The 23,412-nt window shown below is 38.8% G+C and overlaps 1 protein-coding gene across 2 annotated transcripts; it reads right to left on the bottom strand.

Annotated features, from left to right (window-relative positions):
• Positions 1 to 480: 480 nt before the first annotated feature.
• LOC105059627 (peptidyl-prolyl cis-trans isomerase CYP21-1) lies at positions 481 to 10,628 on the bottom strand. 2 transcript variants are annotated; one of them, XM_010942999.3, is made up of 7 exons: positions 10,405 to 10,628; positions 9,541 to 9,619; positions 8,099 to 8,146; positions 4,781 to 4,804; positions 4,435 to 4,617; positions 880 to 955; positions 481 to 803 (listed from the first exon to the last, which is right to left on the bottom strand). In XM_010942999.3, the coding sequence occupies exons 1-7, from the start codon at positions 10,483 to 10,485 to the stop codon at positions 641 to 643; spliced, it is 654 nt and encodes a 217-aa protein (XP_010941301.1). In that variant the 5' UTR covers positions 10,486 to 10,628; the 3' UTR covers positions 481 to 640. The 2 variants fall into 2 exon arrangements, with proteins under 2 accessions (XP_010941301.1, XP_010941302.1); XM_010943000.3 differs by having other exon boundaries at positions 9,541 to 9,616; positions 10,405 to 10,627.
• Between the last annotated feature and the right edge of the window lie 12,784 nt (positions 10,629 to 23,412).

The raw sequence follows: 23,412 nt of genomic DNA, 5'->3' as shown, positions 1-23,412 counted from the left end.
ACACGAGCCTTTGGACATAACGGTCAATGAGAGAGATGGTGGACTCCGACTTCCATTGGAGGCGCTCAGACAATCTGGCAAACTTTCGCATGTTCTAACAAACACAAGATACAACTAGCGCCCACCTAATCACCAGAAAAATAAAGGTCTTTATCAGCTTTGCCTGTTGCCCTTAATTCTCTTAACAACAATCATATCCTCCTCCTTTATATAAATACAGGTGTGGTGTGGTACAACTTATGAAGTCAGATCTGAACTTGATGTAACACCCACAGTATACACTCCTCTCGCAACTGTAGCAATTACAAGGCTACAATCAGCAGTGATTAACATAGAACGGAAGGGGAAAACGAGAAAAAACTAATGATTTAATGCCAAAAATTCATCGGAATGGGGAAAATGTGATTGAAAAATATAAGCAGGGTATAATGCATCACAAACCACTGATGAGACAGAAAAAAAAACTGTAATGCCAACTACTTAGCAGGGAAAACCTTCCATTTTTTGATTCAGATTTATGTTCTTTTAATTGGTACAAGGTCATACAGGTTAAGCGAAAACCGGGCCTCAAGGAGCCTGCCAAACTCATACTATTACAGAATCAGCTTTACATTGCTACGAAATGACAGCTGCTAATTGGTCAGCTTTCCTCATCCCATTTGCTTCTGGGTATCTCCCCACAGTCAACAATGATGACCTTCTTCCTTGGTTTCCCACTGTACGTTCCTGCTCCCCCCTCAATTGCGTAGACCGTATCCATACCTTGAATTACCTTACCAAAGGCAACATGTTCTCCATCCAACCTAGTTCACAAATGTAGCAGATGTATCAAATTACTAGGCAATCCTAGCTATCACATGGTTTGGGTTCAGCATTTACCAGCTTGCTTTAATAGTGGTTATAAAGAACTGGGATCCATTCGAATCTGGCCCAGAGTTCACCATGGAGACAATACCTGAAAGTAGGATTCATGTAGCCAAGGAATTTAGAAGCAAAATTGCCAAAGATAAATTTAAGTGCAATGTACATATAACATACCAGGCTATACCAGCATTACAAGAACACAAATAGCATTATGAATTTTCTAGAATTTGTGCAAACAAACTGAGAATGCCACAACAGCCATCCTTAAGTAGAATACAGATAAAATTTAAATGGCTAAGCTTTATGCTTTTAGTAACGGTCATATTCCACCAATCAACAAAACACAGCCTACACAGCATATCCAGACGACCTCAAACAACTTTTTGTTATTTACTGCTTCTAACTTCGAACCTCTCAGTCAAATATAGAGCAAAAGTTGCATATGCCCATGCTATCTCAAACAACTTTGGATTAGTGCTCCTCGCTCCTAAATTTCCTCTACTAAATGCTTACAACTCTATTCCCTCAATCTTTGCCAAACATCAACTTTTAGGGGCATTTTGCTTGTGGTTTCAATATTTAGTCCCTTTAAGGTTGCAATCCCATTACTTTTATCGAGTTCTTATCATCTTTTCTTCTATCAGTATAGTTGAATTGTCATGGTATCATACTCAATGATGTACCACATATCATTTAATCTGGTCTGCTACCAGCATATCAAGAATTGAATTATGCATCTAAAAATTTACTGGGCACACTAGATGGAAGACTACTTTTTTGGGTTAGCAGTATTGACTTCTTTGAATTCTGTTACTTGATCTTTGTCTTCCAGATTCAAATCACCTTGATATGATTTGGGCTGCAGCTTTGCTTTATTTAGCCTAATATTCAAAGCCTTAGATGCAAATAAGAATGTCAAAATTTATGGTACCCTCATATGTAACTTGCATTCCGACACCCTTTAAAGGGTGGGTTTAACTATATTTCTATCAAAAAAAAAAAAAAAAAAAATCCTAAGTGTTTCACAACAAGTAAGAGTTTAAAGTTTAAACCAATCAGCAACAAGATTTGCCATTCATGTACTGGAAACAAGCAAGTTAATGAAGTTAGAATGAAAGGCATTTACCACTGATTAAATAATGTCTCATCATTGGCCATAGAGAGGAAAGTGAAACAATTTCTAAATGAAACACTAAGAATCTAGACTTGTTTTGGTTTTACAAAAATGACAATATCAAATTCAAACAGAACAATCTGAAGCAAAGTGAAGAACTTGAAAGAAATATTACTGACAGAAAAAGATGAAAAGTGAATGTGTTTATCATTCAAGGTGACATTAATATTCAAAGATAGAAAAACAATGTAATAACTCTTTCAAATGAAGTCATTTATGCGGATTAATAATGTACTACTGCTATTTTTAACTTTATGCAACTATGTGCAGATAGTGACGTCATGTAATGCAACCCTATGTCATGCCCATGCCCTAACATGTAGTGATAATGGTCCTGAGATTACATGATTAACATCAAATAATGCAAATCTATACTGAAATCATGACAATGTGCTATTGTTTAATAATTAATGCAAGCAAACTGTAAATTATGCTTGCCTTACAGAAAAATACTAGAGAATGATGCAACAAAAAAACAAAGAAAATCCTTAAAAACCATTAAAAAATCCAATATCTTCTTCTTCTTCATCAGGGCATGAAGCCAATATGTACATTTACAAGACCTACCCAAGAACATGCCATCACACAAGGATCAGGCAGGTAGCGGGTTCAATTTATACAGAAATACTATACATGAGATCAATTTGATTGCAACAATTAACAGTGTTAATTCGGATATACAAGAGGAGCCACCCTCAAACCTCACCAAAAGTTTTCAGAATAATAACATCAGATGTTAGTATTTATTATTTTGTTATTGACCACAATAAGGCCTTTGTTTCTGAAATTATACACATATAGGTGAGCTATAATACATAATGGATGGAAAATAAGGAGTTTACACACCCTATTAAATTTAAAGACAATGGTTGCAAAATGGAAACTAAACCATTGGATATGACCTACCAGATCTAAAATATCTATAAAAAACCTTATATTTCAGAGGTTTAGGAAGAGCCCCTGCCAATTCATCTCCCCAAATCAAAACACTATGTCATGCCATTAGAACTTTTTATTTGGGATTACTTGATGAAATGACAAGAGGTCTCCAAAGCATATGTCTTTTTGTTTATTTACAAGCATTCTAGACCTTGCATATCATATTAAATGGTTTAAATTCTATTCTGCAATTCCTATCTTTGAAACTGATAGTGTGTGCAAACTTCTTCATTATAAACACAACCCCTGCCCCACCCCCATAGATGCATATATAACATATCCATATATAATACACTATATACTTAACAAAGGCCTTGCTGTTATGAATAACAAGATAAATTTTCTTGTTTCAATATGTGTAGTGTATGTGTATAAGCAAACCCTACTACAGCATTTTAAACAACATATAAGCCATCTCACATCACCAGAATGTCCACAGAGAAGCACCCAGGCCCCCTTTACCAAAATCTCTCTTCATCACGGTCGCTTGTGTCTTCACCTGTTTATCTTTGCCCCCAACAAAACCCCAAAAAAAAAGGGACCCTCCAGGAATCTTTATCTTGTATCTTTGACATACCAGCTTTGTTTCTTAACGAATTGGTGATATCCTTCCCATCTTTTACATCAAGAGAAAAAGGTAATGAGATGAATGTGATCCATTGAAGTGCAGTAGTATGCCCCTGTATCTACTAATGGTTTGTCGATCCTGTTGCATGGTACATACCACTACATACAGTTGTTACGTTAATTTTTTCAAACCTTTATACTCAACTCAACGAAGACTTAATCTCACTAGTTGGGTCGGTTACATGAAACCTTTTCCTCCATTCTACTTTGCTTAGGGCCACACTTTTTCAAAGATGTAAGGATATCAAGTCTTTCCTTCCTTACTACTTCATTCCATGAGATTTATGGTCTACCTCTACCCCTCTTTCTTTCTACATATATTAAATTGCTCCTTCATACTGGTGCATCCCTCAACCTACATAGTACATGTCCAAATCACTTAAGTCATTCTTCTCTTAATTTGTCCTCAATTGGTGCTATATCCATATTTTTATGAATGGCTTCATTTCCTATTCTATCTTTTCTTGTATTCACACATCTATCCCAACATTCTCATTTCAGGCACATTTATCTAGTGTATTTTTTTTGTCCCAAATCTTGATGTGACAATAATAGCAACTTTTGCAATTAAAACTCATGGCACTACAAATTATGGACAATAATCAAATAAAAGTTATACCCTATGATTGCATTCTAGAAGAGGTAATCAATTATACTATGACTTGCACTAATGCATATATTTTACCTCCACAAATGAAAAAGAAGTAGATATGTAAGAAAAATTAGGAAAAATGTTTTTCAAATTAGAAAATTAAAAGCTGAGCTAGAAGTGCAACCAAAAACATTCCAAGCCCAAGAATGAACAAGAAACATGAATGTAATATCTCAACCTGCATGTGAATGCTTTATGGTGAAGTTCTCATCAGGAAAGGTGCTACCATATATAGATTCACTACCCTTGCCATCCCCATGAATGATATCACCACCTTGAATCACAAAACCAGATATTATGCGGTGAAATGGTGTTCCCTTGTAGTGAAGATTCTTTCCACTGGCTCCCTTGCCCTTCTCACCTGCAGACAGAACACGGCATCAAATGGATCTCTGGTGAGTGTTAGTTTGATGCACATACTCAAAATTCTTTTGCAGTTTGAAGTGTAGAATGTTGTGAGACAATCGAAAACATTTAACAATTCAGAAACACAAACATTGAAAAGCAAATGATAAGTAAATTACCTGTGCAAAGGGCCCTGAAATTTTCTGTATGACAAAAAATATTAGATATCAAGTCAGAAGCAAGTCATTAAAAAATTCATAGAGTTACAGATGAAAGCATGTAAATAACTGTTGAGAAGCAATGATTGGATGAAGTAAATAGGTTGATTATCTGCTTAAGACAGGATTAGGAACCAAATACAAGCAAAGGACCACTACAAAAATAGAGGGGGAAAAAGAAAAGAAATATAAACAAACTACAGCAGTGATGGCAGCAACAACATATGGTTAACAAACAAGTAAGACAGATAAATTTTAAGAAATATTAGTATCCAAATATGAAATGCATATCTCTTTGTAAATGGAGTACTAAAGAAACACAATATAGTTACTCCTGGGAAAGAAGATGCCAACAACAGCACCAATACTAACACCAACAAACTCCCAAAGCAAGAGTTCAAAATGCTACAGTGATTAGTCAATTACAATCAAACATAAATTTTGTACAGGGGCCTTTATTTCAAAATAATAAAACCATCATTTCTTTTTTAACCTCATAACCATAACCATCTGAGAGTATTTGAGATTGGCTTTCAAAATTCAGTTTCTTCAAATCTTTTTTGACAACTTAAATCCTCACATTGAGGCTTTTCATCTTCTACTTAGACAGTTCGATGAAGATATCTGAGATCATCTCCTTAACACAGTCACAAGTCCAGCATTCGGGAATAATTCAGCAAGGTTGAAAATTTCAGAATTCGGAAAAAATATGGTAAAAAGAGAAAAGACTGGTAGAAATTTGGGAAATCAAATTAATAAATAAAATATTTTAGAAATGTACTCAGATATAGAAACTTAACAAAAATTAAAAATTACAATTTTCAATGATTTCATAAACATTTTTCATTGAATACATCTTTATATATATATATATATACATCTTTATATATATATATATATATATATATATATATATATATATATATATATCGAATTTATAAAGGCAGAAAAAAGGAGGGACCAGAAGGTTTGTTCAGGAAATGAGAGTTATGAGCATTAAGTTCCCCTTGTTAATTGTTTTAGAAGATTAGAGCATGGGGGCCTAAAAATCCTTTAATCCTTTTAACATCCCATGTTTATCATGTCTCACCAGTCACAATACTGAAGATCCAGCCCCTTATGCTCTTATTTCCTTTGTGTTTCTCAAAAAGTGTTATGGAAACTCCTTCCGTTTCGATTTCTACCCTGATTTTTTTAAAATTCCCATTTCCCTAATACAGCATGTCTTTTCTACCCATGCGTGAGATGGTGAACCAAAGTCCAACCTAATTGTTATCTTGCGATTTATTTGCAAGATTCACGAATTATACAAATTACTCATGATCCATTCATGAAGAAGTGAATAATTTGAAGAATGATTCAGATGAGCTTCATATCACAACCAGTTCATGCATTTTTGAAAAATTCACCAAATATTGTGATCATGCTCCTCAATGGGATTCCTCAAATATCACTGTACATGCTTATACCATCAAGTCAAGTTCTCCATCACCTTATCCTCATCAATGTAAACCCATAAACCCCTAAACTATCCACTCCTCAATCTGTCCTAGTTTTACCACTAGTTGAGCCATGTGTTCTTGTCTTAGCACATTCATCTTTATTGCTAGGGCCTTCCATATACCCCAACATTCTGATTTACACAAATTTACCATTAAGGTGCCAAGGCATGTAAGATGCCTTGGTTCACATAACAAGTCTCTATTCCATCCACCAAGCTCTATCTCTATCAAATGTCTTCATCTACTTCTCCATCATTGTACCAATAGCTAGCATTACAAAACTAATCACATTTTGACAGGACATCATTTTCATGTCTACTTCCATTGAAGTTGTATGCATAGTCCATGCTTGTTGTGTGGTTTTTATGCTCCTATCCTCTCAACATTTCTTCCATTATTCCATTTTAGCATTAAATATATGTTGTTCCCAGCAAACAAAACCATTTTAATGGCAAGTAACACATACCAATCTTTTATATAGTAAAGTAAGTTCATATGTGACTGTTGCAAAGAGATATATAGTTACCGTTAATCCTTGCTGTGAACCTACCAATGTAGTATGCCTGTCCCACCATGACTACTTATGATGCTTGTCACTATCTCAATATCAATGCATCATTTCTTTATGGCTTTCTTCCTATCCAATAACCTCTAGTGTATATTTTCTCCTATTCTTCCTCCAAATATATGGACATATTGTGCAGTTTTTTTCCTCTTTTTCTATATATCTGCTTGGAGCTTCTTTTGCTGACCTGTTTGGCATTTAAAAAAGAAAAAGGTAAAAATACTCTAGTCTTGTAGTTATTTTCTTTTCTTTTCTTACTCTACCACACTTTCTCATAGCTTCATAGTGTGGCTCGTGAGCTTAATTTTGAAATTTTTAACACTCAATGCAATTTTTTCTAATAAATAGTGTCAAATGTATAGAATAAACCCATCAACTTTGTTGAGACAATGCAATGATCACCATTGACCTATTATTTTCACCAGTTGCAGCAATCCAAGTTCTTGATGGGATAGTCGACTAACATACATACAAATATTTGGATACAAATAATGTATTCTCTCTCATCAAACAGCTAAAGTATTAAAACCCGATGGAAAAGGAATACTGACTATGATGATTAGGCATCTACATATATTAAAGACAAGATAAAAGCAAATACACATCTAAAATCATAACCCATCAAACTTACAAATACTGAAAATACCAAGAGCTCTATAGTAGAAATAAAGTACACTCAAATAAGCCATGGGAAAAGTAAGGCATCTTTTAGGATAAAGAAGTTGACCACCCTAACCTGATGCTAGTATAGTGATTGATACCATAATTGGATACAACTAAGAATCAGATCTAAATGTTTCCGAAACCTTCTTGTGATATCTATTTAATATCCAGTTCTACTCTCATAATTATCACCAGTAAAGTATACAAACCAATTGGCCAACTCTATTCAGCTTATAAGCCTAGAGAAAGTATTGTCAGATAGAGGTGCACCTTTGACAAAAGAGAGAGCATATAGTGGTAATTAGTACACAGATGGAAGAAACCAACCAAAAGGTGATCCTGTAATATCTAGAAATGATGATTAAGTTTCACTAGTCTAGATACAGCAATCCACTTCAGCAATTGTTGACAACCCTTCTAAAAATACAGCGAACACCATATAATGCATTTCATATGAAATCATTAAAGGATCTGGAAGACAATGTCAACATGCATTTGATATGAGGAGCTATGTAAATCATAGTATAAAGCAGTCAGACTAAAGCATACCAACAGTTTTTGGCACCACTTTTCCATATAGTCCAACGACAATTCTACCTGCAAGAAAAATTAGACAGCAAAAAAAAAAAAAAAAGATGAAGGAACATGAAAAAGTTACACCTTTTCCTACATCTTCTATCAAAATATGTAAATTGTTCATGATGTGATACAGAAATATATATATTCAACTGAATTTTCAGAAAGCAATGCTAGGTTCAGTAATACTAGACTTGATGACTTTCAACAAAATTCTACAACTACTGTTCTCCACAAAAAAGGAGTTCACCATGTTACAAATTACTTGTATATTAGCAGCTAATTTTTTGCAAAAGTTAACATGAAAAGGTTCACCTTCTAATTATCGAATTTTTCTAATTTTCCTCACTAACAACCAATCATACATTCTGATCATTGCATTCCTAAATTTTGTTAGCTGAAAAACTCTAGCATCTGTACTGTGCACAACAGCCTATGGAATTTAACTACAAGTAGTGAAAATAAGATGATTTCGCTAAATAATGTAGTGCATCTTGTTATGATGTATGGCATGATGACAGTAAATCCTAAAATACCTACTAATGGTACGATGTATCCATTTACCCATCCTGAATTCACTGATTTTGAATACAATTTCTGATTTTTCCATTGACTAGCACTTGAAAGATTTTAAAATAAAGGAGTGTGTCAATTTGAGGGTTGTCCATTTCATCGGCCAAAAATATCAGGCACAGATGCTATAATCATCAACTCCCCAAGGGGTCTAGATGCTTAAGAATTTTTGACACAATACTGTCCATTTAACTACAATAGGTTGATCAACTAACAGACATAACATAACATGCACACTTACACAGAATACATCACACATATGTAAATATGAATAATATCTATGTGCAAGTATTTACTTAGCTGGCTGTAGACAACACCATGTCCTCCAAAATGTTGTCTCAATTGATGCATGAATGCATGCGAAAAAATAGAGAAGAAACCCCATTTCTTTCTGACCTCCACTTGGAAACCAATTTTCAACAATACCAAAATCTGCAGATTAATTGAAGGCACAAACATTTTGATCATTCTTTCTTTCTTTCTTTTTGTACTGGACTCTTTTTTATTTTCTGTATTTTTATGAATATTTATTTTTCTTGATAAAACTTTTTTTGTTTAATGTGTACGTTGAACATTCCATCTTTCTAGTCTCACTAAAAAAGATTACTATTAGTGTGGGAGCACATACCAGTGGATGCATGTAAGTGTGCGTGTGCATAAATACAATGATACAAATCAAAATATATTGAGAACTGAATATAGGAACAAGGTATGTTACCACATTGAACCAAGACAGCCATTTTATGAACATTTGAAAACTTATATAAGCCAGAAAAAAATTCAACTTACGAGCACCAAACTGTTAATATAAATTTAGATCCAACACTCTCTAGGGGATTTACCTGTACGCTGACCATCAATATCAACTTCGAAGTAAACTCTATGAGTTATTTCAGGCTCTTTTTCCACTCTAATGTCCTGCTGTAAATAAAATAATATATATATATTTTCCATAAGATAAGAGGAGAAAATTGTCCTTTCTTTGTCAGGTAAACAGGTAAAAATACTAAAAATAGATTAAAAACGTAACAGATTAATGGTTTTGGTGAAAGTTGCTAGGATCAAGGTAAAAGGGGTGATACTAAAAAAAATTAACAAAAAGCAAGCCAGAGAAATGAGATACTGGAGAGAAGTCATTTGTTTACCACCAAATTCTCTGGCAGAAGCAACAGCTGTTGGTTTCAAGAACAGTAATCATTTGTTTACCACCAAGAACAGTAATCATTGCACAAAAATCCCCCCCACCAAGCAAAATCAAACAACACTGCAAATCTCGAGCATTTATAGCATATGCAACAAATACAGTATCATTTAACACTACCCAAGCTCAAATCAGCAAACAAAGACCCACGTCAAGGAACTCATTTCAAGTCTCAACCTAAACACCATGATTCTTGTAGAAAATCACAAGATCAATCACATTCATATGGAAACCCTTGAGACATTAATAATTCTCCTTAACTGATGACCCAAGTAACAATATCGCTACCAAAAATCAAAACCCACATCAAGAAACTATCCTTTTTCCCTCCAAGATCAAATGAAAACCCCACCAATCTGACAATTCCTCCTTCCTCGGAGAATCATCAACAAATTAAAGAAATGAACCGGTTATAAATGGGATCTGGAAACCAAAAAGAGATCAGAGATTAAGAAATTGAGAACGGAGAACGAAAGGATCGGGGAAAAGGTTTGGAGAGGGAGACCTGGACCGGTCTGTGGGAGATAGAGAAGGCGAGAAAGACGATGGCGAGGACGACGAATGCGATGAGGGCTTTCTGAAGCATCGCGACCTTCTCCTTTCCACTCCCCCTCACTCTTTCCTCTACTTTCCTCCCTCCCTCTCTCTCGCCACCATCACCCCAGTGATCACCTTCGAGCCTCGGGTGTGATAAATTTCCGGAATAGATCGCGTGAGATTAGCGAGTAAGAAGAAAATTAAAGAATCCAAAATATAGATTGAGATTGGAATATGGTTGTAGGATCCATTAGGAACCCGAACCCGAATTGGTCCCAACCTTTTCCGAGCCATTCAACATCTTGATGCAGGTGAGATATATCAAAACCTAGAATTTATCCATACCCACTATAAGGTATGGATCCGCTATCTCAGGTACATCGTTAAGAAATAATAACTCTATATCGGATAGGTAAAAAACTCTTATGTATTTAAATTTTTTTAGATTTATCCACGTCCGAATCTGTTTGGACGGTTGGACTGAAAATTTTATTAGACAATAAATTAAATTAAACTTATAATTAATAAGCAAATTATCTTTTACTATACAAAAGTTTCATGAAGTATGGTTTCATTTTCTTGTTATTTTTTCATCCCAAAAATGTGTTTCCATCTTTTTCACTATAAACAGATTAGAGATAAAACTAAAACCCTAATTTTATATAAATAAAAAAAAAATATCTGATTAAAATTATAGTATTGAATAAGTGAAAATTAAAAAAAAAAAAATCTTCGCCTCTACAAATAAGGAAAACTTTTTAAAAAAGAGGTCAGTTGCAAACAAAAAAAAAAGTGACACCAAAAGACCTTATGATTAGAATAAATAAAAAATAAAAATATCAATTATAAAAAAATAAAAAAATATAATAAATACATCCTTTCTTATGTATATTTCCTTCTTCGAATGTAAGTTGTTTTGCTTTGCAAGTGTCTCAACTGAACAGGTATGCCATGGTTGGTCTTGATAACTAATTGGATAGTCATGCATACAAACAAATGATGGAGTCGCATCCAGCAATCAAACTTGATACATTTGATACATGTCCTTTAGTTTGGATCAGGTGAGCTAACCATTGGCCTAAAAGCATTCATAAAATTTGTGTTATTTGCACCTAGCTTCTCAGCAATCTCCTTGAAACCAAATTTATCATCGACACGGGAATTTTAACCAAATTAATTAATTCTTTTTTTTTCCAAGTACAAAAGTAGATTGATTGTTTGAGTTTGAAAGACTACTTTCAATCTTTTATGGCTGACATTAACTTTCAAACTCTTGTGATTTTTTTGCTGATGGTGGTTTATTTCTTGCTTTTCGCTCCACATGAGAGATTCCTTCCTCTAATTGAAAATGCTTGCTTCTTCCTTCTTTTTTTTTTTTTTGTCTCACTAAAAGATTGGTAGGAAATGTCAGTTGCAAAGGGGACGGATGATTGTTCAGCTATAACTGATTCTTTGTTGTAATCCTATCAATGAAAAATAAAAGTAGTTATTGAAGTGTTTCTGCATATTATCAAAATTCTTCAAGCAGCAGCTACTAAAAATTCAAAAGAATATCCACATGAATATTTTTTGCTTGCCTCAATCTTGAGTGTTTCATCATTTTTTCAATATTATCTTTTTTTTTATTAGGATTTGATATCTCGAGATTTGGTTCACATTGAGCCCACAGCGAGATCCGTGATGAAAAACGGAGTCCAACGAGATTAAGATCACCTCAAACAGAGTTCAGATGACCAGATACGAGCAATTGAAGTCAGTACGAAATTCGGAGTGGTGGAGGACCGCCGGCAGCAGGCCGGCAGAGCGGCGGCGATGAAGCCGCGCACGGCAAGGCACGGCCCAGGCGCGGCAATGTGGGGGTCTGGTGCGCAGGGTGCGGCCCAAGCCTGGGTGCGCGGGGTGCGGCCCAAGCCCGGGTGTGCGGGCCAGCCCAGGCCTGGCCAGCCCACACGCGCCCCTGGGAGCCCACAGCCCGGTCCACCATGGATTGGGCAGTACATAGAGAGGTCCGTGGACAATGTGGGCATTTTTCATGCGTTCCTCGCGGTCTACGGTACTGTTCCATGGATCGAAGTGCGATCGGAGGGCGTGGGTTGATCCCGGTCTCGATCCAACGACTTGGGAAGCTTATTTGGGCTTGATTAGGAGTCTTTGACCTAATCTAATCAGGTTTAAGGCCTTTAAAAGGCCTTGATGCTCAACAAAGAAGTGTGGTGGCTCGATTTTTTTCTGATGGCGTGGAAGGCTTCATGCGGTAACCCAGAGAACAGAACCCACGAATAGAGAGAGCACGCAATGCTGAGAAGAGAAGGAGCAGGGAGGCTCCTGGATAGCAGACAACAGTCGCTTCAGGGATTTACGGGGGCCTTCCTAGAGAGAGAGCTTTTATGAGTGAGAACTTTTTGTGAGAGAAAAATTAGATGTACGAGGATTGAGGGTGAGATCTCCTCTTATAATATTTTTTTCTCATAGTGAAGTTTGCATGCCCTGTGGAAGCGAGCCCTTTTTGACTGATCTACGTATTTGATTATTTTTTTTTATTTCTTCTTTCTTCCTGCTGCATCGTGTGGTATCGAAAAGGTCTTGGAAGGTGGTGTCCTGGCCAGACATCCACCCAACAAGTGGTATCAGAGTCAAGCGGTAAAAGACGCAGATTGCGGCGATAGTGAGCAAGACTGAAAATGGAGAAGACAAGATCAATCAAGTTGGAGATCAACAAGTTTGATAGAAAGAATAATTTCTCCTTGTGGCAAGCAAGGATGAAGGACGTGCTCATCCAATAAGGGTTGATTGATGCTCTCTTGTGCGAGGAGAAGCCGACCATCATGGAGGTATGGGATTGAAAATGGCTACAGATACAGGCAGTGAGTACCATTCGCATGTACCTAGCGGATGAGGTGGTGATCCATGTACTTAGCAAGACTTCTCTGACAGTGTTGTGGTCGAAGCTAGAGGAGTTGTACATAGCAAAGTCTCTTACCAACACTCTTTTCCTCTGGAGGCAGTTTTACCAGCTGCGGATGACTGAGGAATAGAGCATGCAGGAGTATCTCAGCCACTTCTAGAAGATCCTCACTGACCTTCTCAGCGTTGGTGAGAATGTTGAGGAGAAGACCAAGACGCTGATTTTGCTAGCGTCACTTTTCTCTTCATACGAGTTCTTGGTGACTTCTCTTCTAGTGAGGAAGAGCACCATGAAGATGGATGAGGTCACCACGGTGATACTCCAAAACGAGATTCTCAAGAGGAAGAATCCGACTTCGAACTCAGGTGGCGATAGCTCAGCTTTGGTGGCTTCTGGAGGAGTAGGAAGCGGTAGACGGAGTGATTGAAGATCGCGACGAGGACGATCCTAGTCCAGGAGGGACTTGAGCAAGACCAGATGTTATCGATGTGACAAGTTGAGACATCTAGCTAGAGATTTCTCTCAACTCAAAGATCGGAGGATAACTGCTGTAGCGACGACCAGTAGCTATTCAGAGGGAGATGTCTTGGAGATATCTGACGAGGTATCTACTTCTTTTCAGTAGTGGATTTTAGATTCTACATGCACCTATCATGTATGTTGCAGAGAGAAGCAATTTGACTACTTGAAAAATAGTGAGGGCACTGTTTATCTGTCGGATAGATCATGCTGTGCGATCAGAGGCATCGGGATGGTCAATTGAAGGACACATTATGGTACAGTGAGGAGATTGGGAGAAGTACGATACATATCCGATTTCAGACAGAATCTTATCTCACTGAGTAGACTGGATTTGAAAGGCTACAGAACGGTAGCTGGTGGAGGAATCCTGAAGGTGCTACGTGGCGATAGGATTGTACTGGAGGGGAAGAAGGGGAGGAGAGGATATTATTACCTAACGGGGAGTCCAGTGCGATGTGGAGCTTCGGGAGCCAGGTGGAGCGCAGAGCGAGGTGGAGCTCCAGGTGGAGGTGGATCGAGCATGAGACAGGAGACTCGAGAAGACGAGAAGCGATGTCGTAAGGTGAGATTTTTATTACTGCAGGATGATGCCTCGAGCAAGTCTCAGGTCAGGAGGAGCACAGCATACGACGGAGATGAGATCGAGTGGCCTGGCTCGACTCCCATATTTGCCCATCCATGATCAGTAGGCGATTGTCCCAGGGCATGGAGATGAGGAGATATAGAAGCTCTCAGGTCAGGAGGAGGCCAAATATCGAATCGAGATGGAGATTGTTAAGATTTAATGCTTCAAGATTCGATCTATATTGAGCCCACAGTGAGGTCCGCGATGAAAAATGGAGTCCAACGAGACTAAGATCACCTCAAACGAAGTCCGGATGGTCAAGATACGAGCAATTGAAGTCGGCACGGAACTCAAAGTGACGGAGGACCATCGGCGAAGCAGCAGTGGTGCGGCCGCGCATGGCGGGGCGCAGCCCAGGTGCGGCAGCACGTGGGTCGGGCGCGCGAGGCACGCGAGCCGGCCCAGTTACAGGCGTGTGGGGTGCGGCCCAGGCCCAGGCACGCAGGCCGGTCCAAGCCCACGCACGTCCCTGGGAGCCCACAGCCCGGTCCACCATGGACCGAGCGGTGTACAGAGAGGTCCGTGGACCGCGTGGGCATTTTTCACGTGTTTCTCGCGATCCATGGTACTGTTTCATGGACCGACGCATGATCGGAGGGCATGGGTTGATCCCGATCTCGATCCAACGGCTTGGGAAGCGTATTGGGGCTTGATTAGGAGTCTTTAACCTAATCTAATCATATTTAAGGCCTTTAAAAGGCCCTGATGCTCAACAGAAAAGTGTGGTGGCTCGATTTTTTGTTGGTGGCACGGAAGGCTTCGTGCGGTAATCCAGAGAACAGAATCCACGAAAAGAGAGAGCACGCGACGCTGAGAAGAGAAGGAGTAAAGAGGCTCCTGGACAGCGGACAGCAGTCGCTTCAAAGATTCAGGGGGTCTTCCTAGAGAGAGAGCTTTTAGAGGGAGAACTTCTTGTGAGAGAGAAATTGGGTGTACGAAGGTTGAAGGTGAGATCTCCTCTTGTAATATTTCTTTTCTCATGGTGAAGTTTGCATGCCCCGTGGAGGCAAGCTCTTTTTTGACTGATCCACGTATTTAATTATTTTTATTTTATTTTTTCTTTCTTCCAGCTGTATCGTGCGGTATCGAAAAGATCCTGAAAGGTGGTGTCCTGGCCAGACATCCACCTAACACTTTTAACAGATCAATCAAAAAAGAGACCCTAAAGAGCACCTTGAAATGATGGGTATCTGTTCATGCATTTCATACCTATCATATAACATCAGCTCATCAGATGTAATCAACCATCCTAAGGCACAACTTAAATTGAACTATAAAGAGCTTTCCATTTCGTCCCACTTATTTTGTTAAAATTTTAATCTTTTTCCTCAGAGTTTCTTTTGAGTTCCAGTGCAATGTTTGTGATTGATCGATATATGCGTAAAGAACCATTGATGCTGCCATTTTTCAGTCCAAGAAAATTTTTGTTTTCCCATCTACATCTCCTTTTCCACCACATTTGCTTTCATACTTTTTCTCTGAAAAGAAAAGCTTAATCTTGTACAGAATGCGGGTCCATTCCAAGGCTCAGAAAAGAATTTATCACATAATTCATGTCCTGCAAGAGGGTGATATGCAACAATGATTGTGCCTACTATTTCTTCTCTTGATCTGGTTCAAAAATGTTGACTCATGTTGTAAAATTTGTTACTTGCTGCAGTTTAGGTTGGAATTTTGGTAGCATGCATTTTCATTCAGAAATTTAGTTTCAATTTTTCTGATCCAAATGTGGATTTTTGTACAGCTTTTTAAATTTTGCTTTAGCTTTGGATTTCCAATAATTAATATCTAGAGGCAAGTTTGAAGTGAGACATCGACCTCGTTGTAGCCTAAGCAACCCTGAGTCTAGCAGATTAAGCTCTGCCAGGCTTATTGCCTGTCAGGTAAAATCTAGTTTCCAATCTCTGCATCTGCTTTACATATTGCCTCCAATTTGACAAGGTTACTCTTGTGGATTTGTTGCATGAGCATCTATAGTGACCTGGACCTTGTTCATTAACAAGTGGACGAATTGATGATGAGATGTTTAATTTGGCTATTTTTTGGTTGTATGATAGAGATGATCATGAGTCGGGCCTCGTGCCTAAATTACCTTCTTTTTTAGTTAGGCTTCAAGACCAGCCTATTTAAAATTTGACATTTTCTTCGCCCAAGTCTAGCCCATGATCAGCTCTATTTCAGAGGTATGCGGCCTATTAATTTGATCATTCCATGCTGATTCACATTCATAATATCTTCCTTCTTTCATTTACGATTATATTTCTGAATGTTATAGCAGAACAAGAAGCAACTTATTAGCAAACAGGAATTGAATTGCCTCCTCAAGTTTTTCCAATCAACATTTTGCATTTAATGTGCCAGATTCAGTTCTAGTGCATAGCTACATCTACCAAGAAATGGAGGGATTGGTTTGCAGTTCTCACCTCCTCTCTGTGCTAACTCTCCTAGAATCACTTGTTCACCTTTGCAAGGTCTCCAAGATAATAGGTCATTGTAAGTAATATGAAGGTTGCAAACAGTAGTTTCTGTAAGACTTCAAACAAATTAAGATCCTGAAGCTTCTTAATAGAGCTTGAATTTAATGAATGTATCCTTAATATTGAATTTAATGAATTTGTTCTAATTCAAATAGGGAGGTGAATACAGCCTTAGTCATACTTTGGACCTGGTCATGGTGCTGAATATTGGTAATCTCCATGTGTTTTCTTATTAGCTATTAGAGCTTGCTCCAATGACTAAAGAGATTCTTGACAACCAGTGAAGGAGATGGTTTAACTAATTCTTAATTCTGTCCCTTTTGATCCTTGATTTGTCTTATCTCAATATCATGCCATGAACCATTGCTTTCTAGATCGGTTGTCAGAGAGAAGCTTCCTGGAGGTGGCTGCATGGGGATGTGGAGGCTAGTACTTAACTCGCAAAGATTTCACAAGAGCGGAGGGCAAGAAACACTTTGAGAATCTTGAATATAATTTATACATCCCTTGGAAATCTTCGTTGATGATAAGTTATTACTGACAATTACTATCGGTAGCAATTAATGAACTGAGAGCTCCAAATCTTTCGTCTCCTGATTTGAAGGAATTCGATCTCTTATGCATTTTACTTTGCATATTGTTGCTAAACTTGATGATGGACAACCAAAAAGCTGTTGGATGGATGAAGTAAAATGGAGAATGTGCAGTTGAAGTCTACTCTCCAGAAGATTTAGCATGAGATCAGACAGCTTTGGCTGCCGATCGTCGGACTTATGAATGTCATAGGATGTGGATTCCTGTGCTTGAAAGGAGCTATATGATCCATCCCATGGTCGTTAAGTCAAATTTGGCATCGGAAGAAAGCAGGTTTAAGAACATAGCATGCAGTGTATTTATATATTATTGATCAGTCAGAGTTATTCAGGAACACAGGGTTTATCAATAAGCAGAATTTCTGTAGTCGGCCCCAGAAATTTGCTGAAGTATCTGCGAGGCAATTGCGCAGCCATTACTTTTTCCAAATGAAACAGCCTGTGGGCCTTTGGAAATAGAAAGGCTCCTCTTCCGTCGAAGAAGAAGAAAAGAAGCCTCGTAGAATAAGAAGCAGAAGCAGCCTTTGGCCAGCTCACGTTTGGTGATTCTTATTTGTTTGACCGGTGGCACGTTGCAGCACGTTTCAGATAAAAAGTATCTCATATATCTCAGTTGATTTGAAGCTTTCAAATTGTTTGTGTTTATGGTGGAGATGTAGCTATAAGAAATCTCCAATTCAGAGTTTTTTCCCGAGAAAATGATAACAAAATAATCTAAAATTGTCTGGAGGATGACCTTTTTAGCTTTTATTATGCTAGAAATACTCTATCGATGCCATGTTTTTGCCATCATTACAAAGAATGTTTTCAGGTCCATTGGCTGGTTGTTGGAATCCAAACCTCTGAGACCTGATGGAGAATTTAGGTTGTGCTAGAGGTAAAAGATGGATGTCAGATGCCATCTTGTCCAATTGGGTTAAGTACTCTTTTCTAGCTACTCCTTTTTCTCTGATGTACTCTTTTTTTTCTTGTAATCTTCCTTTGCAAAACACTAGATATGTTCATTGATTCCATGTCACAACAAGGGCATGGCAACTGGATGACATAAGTTATTCCCTGGCCTCTCGAATCAACCATGTGATGAGCAATATGAAAATATTGATGCATGGAGAAAAATTACGTACGTTTCTCTTTATGATACAACAAGATTCTTCTTGTTTCACATCTTTGGCGAACATGATTTCTTGTCTTTAGCTTCTCTGTTTATTTATCTTTGTCAAGAGGCCCATAGATAATAAGCTATATGATAGATGGAGCACATTGTGTGGGAGAAATTTATATGTTGCTCCCATTATATTAATGAAGTTATAGCTTCAAGCTTCCAGGCTATAATTTTTCACATTTTAGTCTTTAAAATATTGGTAAAACTAAATAATCTCCACATCTCAAACAACTGGCTGTAAAGCTAAAGGGGCTGTTTGGTTGGCAGTGGATCATACTAAAAGAGATATCTAATACTAAAAGAGATATCTATAAGGATATGATCCTACCCAAAATCCTCTAAGATATGGATCAACTACCTTGTTATGTCAGTAATTTTATTCTTGGTGTAATGTTTATGTATCTAGACTCACTTACACTGCGGAAAGCACCACATGCTGCTTACCACACGTATGTATTGTTGATATTTAGCGCCTCAAGATTCGGTCCACATTGAGCCCACAATGAGGTCCAAGATGAAAAATGAAATCCAACGAGCCCAAGAACAATCTAAACGGAGTCCAGACGGAAGAAATACGTGCGAAAAAGAGCGGCACGGTGTAAGAGACGGCGGCGGCCGGCAGCGGGCCAGTGGAGACCGGTGGAGCACCGTCGGGCTGAAGACGATCATAATCGGATGATTGAAGATGATTCCAAGTTTGATCAGGCATGATCAAAGACTGTTTTGCACGATCGGACGGCTTTGGTGCGAGCCGATCATGATCGGATGGCCACAGATGGTTCTAGGTTTGATTGGGACTCTGTTTCCTATTAAAACAGTGTTTTTATAATTCTGGAGCATATATAGCTCCGATTGACGAACCGTTTGTTGTGTTGGAGAGCTGGTGACGTCCTGAAGGTGCAAAAGGGCTTCAACAGAAGTTTCAGAGAGCTTTTGTATTAGTTTTGAGATTTTTTTGTGAGAAACTTTTGTACAAGGGTTGAGTGGTGAGTTTTTTTTGTATTGATTTTACTTTATTCTCTCATAGTGAAGTTTGTATATCCCGTGGAGGTAGGCTTGAGATCGATTCATGTATTTGTATTATGTTTCTTATTTTGTTTCTTCTTTCTTCCTCCTGCACCTTATAGTACCGGATCCTGATGGCCAACAATTGGTATCAGAGCAAGATGGTGCCAGATTATAAGTTACAGTGATGGTAAACGAGATAGAAGATGGAGAAGACAAGCACAATCAAAGTAGAGATCAATAGGTTTGATGGAAAGAGCAATTTCTCCTTATGGCAGGCAAGGGTGAAAGACGTGCTCATCCAGCAAAGATTGATCGATGCTCTCTTGTGCGAGGAGAAGCCAATCATCATAGAGGTGCAGGATTGGAGGCGGCTCCAGATGCAGATGGTGAGTACGATCCACTTGTACCTAGTGGATGAGGTGGTGATTCATGTGCTTGACGAGACTTCTCCAATGATGCTGTGGTCGAAGCTTGAAGAGTTGTATATGGCGAAGTCTCTCACCAACACTCTCTTTCTCTGGAGGTAGTTCTATTAGTTGCAGATGACTGAGGGACAGAACGTGCAGGAGTATCTCAGCTACTTCCAGAAGATCCTCACCGTCCTTCTCAGTGTTGGCAAGAAAGTTGAGGAGAAGCCAGGGCACTGGTCTTGCTAGCATCGCTTCTCTTTTTGTATGAGTCCTTGATGACTGCTCTTCTAGTAGAGAAGAGCATCATCAAGATGGACGAGGTTACCACGATAATTCTCCAGAATGAGGTTCTCAGAAGGGAGAATCCAGCTTCAAGCTCAGGCTGCAGCTCAGCTTTGGTGGTTTTTGAAGGAGTAGGAGGCGGCAGATAGGATGATAGGAGATCGCAGTGAGGGTGGTCCAAATCCAGGATGAGAGACTTGAGCAAGATCAGATGTTACTGTTGTGACAAATTGGGGCATCTAGCCATAGATTGCTCTCAACTCAGGGATCGGACAAGGGCTATTGTAGCGACAGTCAGTAACGACTTAGAGGGTGATGTCCTAGAGATATCTGATGAGGTATCTACTTCTTCCCAGTAGTAAATTTTAAATTCTGCATACACCTATCATGTATGTTGTAGAGAGGAGCAGTTTGACTCCATGGAGAGCAGTGAGGGTGCTGTTTATCTGTTGGATGGATCGAGCTGTACGATCAGAGACATCGAGATGGTCAACTGGAGAACACATGATGGTGTAGTGAGGAGATTGGGGGAGGTTCGATATATACACGATTTCAGACGAAATCTTATCTCACTGAGTAGACTGGATTCGAGAGGCTACAGGACGATAGCTGGTAGAGAAATTATGAAGGTGTTGTGCGGTGATAGGATTATTTTGGAGAGAAAGAAGAGGACAAGAGGACATAACTACCTGATAGGGAGCTCAGTGCGAGGTGGAGCTTCAAGAGTCAGGAGGAGCCCAAAACAAGGTGGAGGTGGATCGGGCATGAAATGCGAGACTTGAGAGGACGAGAGGCAACATCACAGGGTGAGATTCCTATTGCTGCAGGATAATACTCCGAGCAGATCTTTGGTTAGAGTGGACACGGCCCATGACGGAGGTGGGATTGAGCGGCCTGGCTCGACTCCCATATTTGCCCATCCATGAGACAGCAGACATGCCCCAAGACGTGGGGGTGAAATGGATCACAGATTCTCAGAGACAGGTGGAGGTCAAATATGGAGTTGAGATAGAGATTGTTGAGATTTGATGCCTCAAGATTCAGTCCACATTGAGCCTACAGCGAGGATCAGGATGAAAAACGAAATCCAACGAGCTCAAGAACAGCCCAAATGGAGTCCAGACAGAGGAGATACGTAAGAAAGAAGACGGCACGATGCACGAGGCGGCAGCGGACCGGCGGAGACTGGTAGAGCACCGTAGGGCCCGACGAAGATGCACGTGTGGCCCAGCGCATGGGCGGGCCCATCGTGGGCGCACGCGGCCCAGGTGCGGGCGGGCCCAGCACGAGTGCACACATGGGCCGGCCCAGCGCATGAGGGGCACCCAGGCCCAGTGCTCGCGCAGTCCACTATGGACCGCAGGGCACTGACGGTCCATGGGAGCCGCATGGACTAAAGTCGCAGTCCATGCGTGGTTTAGGCTGCTTTCTGCACAATCAGAGGGCTCAGATCACAGCCGATCATGATCGGATGGCTGAGAACGATTTCGAGTTTAATCAGGTATGATCAGAGACTGCTTTGTATGATCGGACGATTCTGGTTGGAGCTGGTCACGATCGGACGGCCACGGATGATTATTGACTTAATTGAAACTCTGTTTCCTACTGAAACAACGTTTTTGTGATTCTGGAGCTTATATAGCTCCGATTGACAAATCGTTTACTGTGTCGGAGAGCTGGCGACGTTTTGGAGGTGTAGAAAGGTTTCAATAGAGATTTTAGAGAGCTTTTGTGAGAGTTTTGAGACTTTTTTATGAGTAACCTTTGTACAAGGGTTGAGTGGTGAATTCCTCTCATATTGGTTTTATTTTATTCTCTCATAGTGAAGTTTGTACACCTATGAAGATAGATTTAAGATCAATCCATGTATTTGTATTGTGTTTTTTATTTTATTTCTTCTTTCTTTCTTCTGCATCTTATGGTACCGGATCCTGGTGGTGCAACATATATCACTCATATGCTTTACAAATAATTGCTCTGCTGTTGGGAGCCATGCATGAAATCACGTGCCAACTTACATCATGGATGCATCATGCATGCATGGACAGAGAAAATCACTTTCATATTACACGGATTAGAAAAGGAAAAAAAAAATAACTTGGGTTTGTTAGAGGAAGTATGGCAACAAAGATACGAAACTATACCACCGGCAAAAGATCAATAAAATCCAACCAAAAGATGTACAGACTTTGATATCATCCCTCATACCCAATATATTCAATTAAAAGAGAGTTAATACTATCAAATGAAGCTAAGCCTCATCTATTAAATGCCACTTAGAACTTATTTCAAATACTTTAATTGATTGCTCAGAATGCCAGACATCTCTTCTATGGACACAGGACTTCTATAGTTCCACCAAGATTACACTATAAACACTTCGAAAAAAAGACTGAGGCTTATTCACATGGTAGTTTTAGTAGAAGATAATAAGCATGTACAAGAAGATGCTTGATATGAATAGATCAAGTGTCTTCTTTGTGTGTAGGATTTGTGCCCCAAACATAGAGTTCATGGCTACAGGAGTGAGTTAACCATGAGAACAATCATTGATCATGGTCATGAAGACAGTAGGCCTACTTGCAGACCAATCAACCAAGCTTGAATTGCACTTATGAAACCATTACATGCTCCTCATTTTGTATACAAATTTTGCATGCACCAATAACTAATGCACATTTCTACCAATTTCTCTATTCTTAGAAGCCATAAGATCATGTTTCATCTAGCACAGTGGGTGTTTGCAAATAGAGATGAGCAATATCACATTGAGTGGGGATTTTCTTAGTACAAAAGGTTCCTTTCATTCATAAGAGAGCTGATGCAAAGTAAATATATTAAATGTAAGCACAATGTAATTTCTCCAGCTATGTTACAAATTCAGATACATGCACATTTGCAGTGGGTACCATCATTAGCCTAGATTGTACATTAGACCCTGCCTTCAAATTAAACCAAAGCTCGCACTATCAAGTTAAGTTAAGCTAGATCT

The sequence above is a fragment of the Elaeis guineensis genome, chromosome 16 (assembly GCF_000442705.2).
Source record: "Elaeis guineensis isolate ETL-2024a chromosome 16, EG11, whole genome shotgun sequence".
Taxonomy (NCBI): domain Eukaryota; kingdom Viridiplantae; phylum Streptophyta; class Magnoliopsida; order Arecales; family Arecaceae; genus Elaeis; species Elaeis guineensis.
The sequence above is the reverse complement of the archived record's forward strand: the minus strand, read 5'-3'. Positions and strand labels throughout refer to the sequence as shown.

What these genes read in the sequence shown, in the direction of transcription:
- LOC105059627 (XM_010942999.3), bottom strand. Translation starts at nt 10,485, where the DNA reads ATGCTTCAGAAAGCCCTCATCGCATTCGTCGTCCTCGCCATCGTCTTT. An exon ending in AGTGGTGCCAAAAACTGTTG is followed by an intron (nt 4,805 to 8,098) that starts GTATGCTTTAGT and finishes TTTGTCATACAG; the next exon opens with AAAATTTCAGGGCCCTTTGC. An exon ending in CATAAAGCATTCACATGCAG is followed by an intron (nt 956 to 4,434) that starts GTTGAGATATTA and finishes TCCTACTTTCAG; the next exon opens with GTATTGTCTCCATGGTGAAC.